The 5856-nt window shown below is 38.1% G+C and overlaps 1 protein-coding gene across 2 annotated transcripts in view; it reads right to left on the bottom strand.

Annotated features, from left to right (window-relative positions):
• Positions 1–391: 391 nt before the first annotated feature.
• The window catches only part of LOC122090995 (hydroxycinnamoyltransferase-like), a 7091-nt gene continuing 1626 nt past the window's right edge, over positions 392–5856 (bottom strand). The window contains exons 2-5 of one of the 2 annotated variants that reach the window (XM_042660788.1): positions 5512–5584; positions 4249–4369; positions 2714–3181; positions 392–1756 (exon numbers count right to left, since the gene is read on the bottom strand). In XM_042660788.1, coding sequence (XP_042516722.1) covers positions 851–1756; positions 2714–3142 — 1335 coding nt within the window. In that variant the 5' untranslated portion in view covers positions 3143–3181; positions 4249–4369; positions 5512–5584 and the 3' untranslated portion in view covers positions 392–850. Of the gene's footprint in view, positions 1757–2713; positions 3484–4248; positions 4370–5511; positions 5585–5856 lie in introns of those variants that run through there. The other variant, XM_042660787.1, reaches the window with a different exon arrangement.

Raw genomic sequence — 5856 nt, forward strand, 5'->3', positions numbered from 1 at the left:
GAAAATCGATTTTTCGATTATGTATTCCCCAAAACGGATACAAGCATGGTTTGAATACAATTTTTTTTCTATCCATTTACATCTAAGTGGAGAGTTGAAAATGAAGTCATAAGTAGAGAGAGAGAGAGAGAGAGAGAGAGAGTGAGTTGGGGTCTCACAACCTGCATTGAATAGTGGAGAATGAGAGTGGATAAAAATTAAAGAAGACAAGAAGGTGAAAGGCTGAATCCACTACCCTACCAAGGATGATGTTGAAACATCATCTCAAATTACAGCTTTTCTTGTGAAACTTTTTTTTTGTTTTTTCTATTTAATATATTATTTAATTATTTGTAATATACCATGAACTTGATAAGGATATTTTAGTATTATAAAATATTATTTAATCATATTTTTATAATCGGATCTAAACAGATCAGATAATATCATGTTTGAAATTGAAATCTGTATCCACATCAGATAATTTTTCAGAAACCAATTACTCAATTACAGATTCCTCTAATCAGATATGAACACAAACCAAACATGAATTTTTGACCATCCATTTACATCCTTACACTTACCCAAGTGAGGAGCTGATTGTTTGTGCATGAAGAAAGGCTGGAAGAGGAGCTGAGCACATTCCCATTATTTTCCAATTTTCCATGTGGAATGATATTTCCCTTGGAAAACTATTTATCTTTCAGATAAATATCTTCCAATATTCTAGTTTTGAACAAGAAACAACCTGTCTAGAAATTAAAATCCCCTAGAAATTCAGTATTACATGCAATGATCAAATGGGTTTTCCTTCTGTGAATTATTCCTGCAATCAAACACCAACTTCATGAATGCTTTAAAAACCAGATTATCAACACCCACTAACAAGAATGGTAGGCTCCAGGCACATGATAGCAGGATCCTTTTTTAGCTTATTGGTTTGGTCCTCTGGCAAAGTCACCATCACTGTCCTTCCTAGCCCTTCTTCAGGTGATGGGAGAACCAAAATCAGCCCTTCACCCTCTATATTCCCCACATGATATGAGACATGTAATGGCTTCATGTCCTCTAAAATGCCTGTGTATGCAAACACATGCTCCATGTTGGCGCATGTCAGCTCAGGCCCATACATCCTGAAGGGTTGTGCATATTTCCCTCCTTCTTCCCTTTGTGATTCAAGCCAATCTATAGCTGACCACAACTCCTCTTCTTCAAGATTTGACAAATGGTGATGCACAAGCCCAGTTAAATAAGCTAATCCAAATCCACCTTCACCCATCTTACTTTCCTCAAATGAAACCAGAGAAAAATGAAGAGCATTACCAAAATAACCATGTGGGAGAGGGGCATGCAACAGTTTCCTGAAGTCAATACCTATAGAAAGCTTGCACATCTCGTCCTTGGCACGCATTGCACTTGACCAGAAGAGTGCAGCAAGAACATCAAAAGGGGTAGAATCTGGGCACTCAGTTTGGACTTCTGATAGGAACTGTTTGATCATTGTCTCTGAGAAACGGAAGGTCACAGTGGACATTTTCACAGGATATGGGTGTTGAGCCTTTGACTTGGTTGCATAGTAATCTGCAGATTTAGTGTTTGTGTTGGGACTAGCTCGGCCTCGTAGGGCTGGAGGATGGAAGAATGGTGGGTATGCAATGGAGACATGCTGGTGTATGTCGGTCCATGTCTTCAACAGTGTAGTGCAGCAGGTAGGGTCTGCATACAGATGCGTACAACTGAGTCCAATGGCCAGACCTCCACCTTCAAAATCATTCATCTGCAAAGAGCAGAAAAGTATACTGTCCAATCACATTACACATAGCGGTCAAACACAAACTCACGGAGGAGTTAACAGGGTCCAAGGCCACATTTCCCGGAAAGCATGGAAATTGGTACATATTGCTAAGAATCAGGGCATGTGTGTTAAGTTGATCAAATGAATAACCATTATGTATTTTTTTGTTTGGGTTTGTTTGGGTTTTGCAAGTGGCAATAATTTCACATGGGAAGGGAATAATTTGATGTGTTGATGATGTGTTGATTTATAAGACAATTCTAAATCCCTAACAAGTGGTATCAGAGTCAATATTGCTTCCATCTCGGTTTAGGGTTTTAAAAATTAAGGGCCCGTTTGATAACGTTTCAAGAAATGTGTTTCTGCCAAAAAAACGTTTGATAAAACTGTTTCGTTTCACTTATTTTCAGAAATAGAAATAGAAATTTATACTTATTTATGGTTCAAGAAACGACCCAGTCACCGTTTCTGGAAACGACTTGAGGCCATTTTTTCACTGGTTATTATCGATTTCTAAAGACATGACTTATCAAACATCTTCAATTCCGTTTCTGTTTTTAGAAACGGAAATTTATATTTCTGCCGTCAGAAACGTTATCAACCGGACCCTGAGAATCAATGATGAAATCACTCCCTTACCGAACCCACTTAACTCGATTTGTAATCAACAGAATTGGTACCTAAAACCCTAGAGTCGGCCATTTGATCAAAATCCACTGATTCAGCGAAATCTTGATGGGAATATTCCAATCAAAATGGCAGAAATTAGGATCTGAGATGAATTCGCCATGATTCATCAATTTTTTAAAATATGATATTGGTATACTTTTAAGTACTTTAGGCACCTCTCCTTAGTGATTAGCATGGGGAGAAAATTAGTAAAAAAATTACCCTTGACCTTGGGATTCCATTTCTTAGGGAGAGAAGGAAGGGGGTTACCTGAATGCGGAAAGGAGACCAGGTAGTGGTATCATCCTCCGGAAAGTCTTCCCAGACCGTCAGATCTCTCTCGCGGGACCCATCAGCAGATCTCAGCCATTCATCGAGGGTGGTATGGACCCTAGCCACCAAAATCCTGACCCCAGCATCGTTGCAAGTAACCTCCCAGTTGGCGTCCTCCGCTCTCCTCCGTAACCGGCCGGTCACAGGCGGGTAAAAGGTGAGGAGCTGAGACAAAGACTCCCTCAGGCGGCCAAGATCGTCTGACTTGGGACGATCGTACCTATAATAGAAGACAATGTGAATGGTATGGAGACCCATGGCGTGGTCCAATATGGACAATGGTACCCTCTTCCCTTGCTCTACTGGTGTGTCCGACACTACCGTCAGCTCCGAGTGTACGTTCACGAGCTTTCCGGCTTCTGACATTCTCTTCTCGCCGGAGAAAAATTGATAACTTGATAACTCCTTGGAGGTGATGCAGAGTAAGAGAGACTATTGGTTAAAGAAGAGAGAATAGTGTGTTGAGGAGTATGCATTAAAGGAGAGTGGGATTGGTTGAGCTGCATTTATGATGGGTACTTGATTATTTCTTGGGCGGTGGTCTCTGTCTCTGAGCTCTTTCCAGTACTACTCCAGTCACAATGGGTAATTGGGTTGCACTGATAAACAAGTTTCAAGTAACCTCGGTAATGGAATTGAGCTCCATGGATTCCGATTTCACATGGTCTAAGAATCCAACCATGAGGGTAACGAACCAAAATGGAGTTGTAGCTTAAGTTTGTATTCATCGTTGACTATAAGAAAAAGGGGTTTTTGGAACCGAAATTATGTCTCAAATACTAAAATATTGGCGCTAATACTTATTAGGGACAATATAAATTTCCATCACACAACTATCGTTACAACAGCCGTTGCATAATTTATGAGACGAAATTTTTTTTCCGTCTCTAAGGGGTCAATTGCGACAGATTTCAAGATGAGAACTAACTGTTCCAAAATAGCAACTAAAGCGACGGAAAAATTTGTCCCAAATATTGTGTTGGTAGGGTAACTTAGTGATAGTATATTTCTGTCTCTATAAATGAAGACAGATAACTACCGTCTCAAATAAAAAAATGGTTTTTATCATATGAGACGGATTTTTACTATCTTTACTACTTTCCTCCTTTTAGAGACAGATTACTTCCATCTCAATTAATAAAAGCATTGTTTAAATACTTTATCATTTGAGATAGAATTTTTCTGTTTTGAATAATATCCACCTTATTGAGACATAATTCCTGTTGCAAATAATAAAAACTTTTATGCTTTTAGAGACAGAAAAAATCTGTCCATAAAGGTTATATAGGAAGAAAAAAAATCATTTTACTAGCATGCATTATATAATGACCCTATTGTTACACATTATTAGATCTAACCAAACAATAGTTAATAATTATATCATCTAAAATTATTAACATAAAACAAAACCATACAAATTCAATATTTACGTAATCATCAATTAAAACAAAAGGATAAACTGCTAATAGTACCTGGATGACTTAGCATCTTCATACTGTCATCGTCGTATTCATCATCATCAACACTAGCTCCAAATGACTATAAGCCTTCCCGATTGGATGAACCAAGTACTATTCCCCATAAAACTTCCTACTATAGAAAAAAAATTTCATGTCAGTCATAGAGAAGGATAAAAATCAGAATTCCCCTCATGTAAGATGAGGACATTGATAATCTGATGCAAATCACCAAGATAGCTACTCCAAAAAGTACCAAAGAAGAAGTAAGAAGACACTGAGTCAGCAACTCACGAGTTAACTTAGTTTAAGGGTGATTTGGTTCACCTACAAAACCATAATTGATGGACTTGTTTAGGAATAGTTTTCTCTAACTTTCTTGCATGTTTGTTTATTTCTTTGTAAATGCTGAGTTTTTATTTTTATTGGCCTTTGCTACTTCTATATAATAGTGCAAGGGCTAAACCATCTCCCATCGATTTTTACTATGTATAAAGTATGCCATTACTGCTCAATACTCTGTGAGAGTCAGATTAGTGGTTGTGGGATAGAGTTGTTGCCTGATGGGAAGCTATGTGGGTTAGTGGGATGCTGATCAAGGCTAGGGTGTGAATCTCAAGTCATATTGTTCTTGTATCTTCACCTTCACTGTTTAATTCCTGCAACAGGTTAGTTCTTAACCAAAGTTCATGTGCATGCTATAAATCTGAAACCTTCCTTTTCTTACCTATTACTATTGACAGTCTAATTCTGATTTTATATTGTTCAATCAAGTTCTGATTTCCATAAAGTTGAAATCATTGATAACTGATAGAAAAATAATAAATTTAGTAATGACGACTTACATGGAGATCACTCAAGAATTAGAACATTTAATCCCATCCCAACCATCCACACAAGGATCTGAACCCACCCAATTAGTTGGTATATTCTGCCAATCAAACTTGAGGGCAAACAGAGCAGCACCTGCCTTTGCCCTACGATAAATGAAGGAAATCAAAATCTGCCTGAGCAGCCCCCAATCTCCCCCTGTGATAACTGAAGAAAACCAAAACCTGCCTCAAATCAATCCATTGGTGATCAAACTATCGATTTACACAGTTCGAAACCTGTCCTGCAGATCCCATTGGTACTTGAAGAAGATTGTAACATTAAAGACTTCTTCCTCTCTCTAAATCTAAAAAACAGAGTGATGCGTTGGAATTGGCAAGCAAATCAAATTGAGATCAAATGAAAACTAAGAGCGAAAGCCACACAAGGAGATAATACACGAAATACCTGCAAGCTTGGGCGATTCATGACCTCAGAAACCCTTTCTCTTCAATCGATCCTTCACTTCCCCTTGTTAGATCTAGAAAATGCCAAAATTTCAGATTTTAGTCCACCCTAGAGTTCAAAGTCTTGTGTATGACAAAATTTAGATCTAGAACAACCCGATCAAATTAATATCAAATACATGCTCAATTTACAAGAAGAATAAGATGATGGGTTTACCTTCAAGTAGTAAATGGACTAAGGTGAATATGTTCAGATGAACCCATAATCAATCTTATTTCATTGCAACAATTTAGTGATTCGAGAAAGATTTCAGAGAGCGGTGAGATTTTGGGGGGGGGGGGGGGG

The sequence above is a fragment of the Macadamia integrifolia genome, chromosome 10 (genome assembly GCF_013358625.1).
Source record: "Macadamia integrifolia cultivar HAES 741 chromosome 10, SCU_Mint_v3, whole genome shotgun sequence".
NCBI lineage: Eukaryota > Viridiplantae > Streptophyta > Magnoliopsida > Proteales > Proteaceae > Macadamia > Macadamia integrifolia.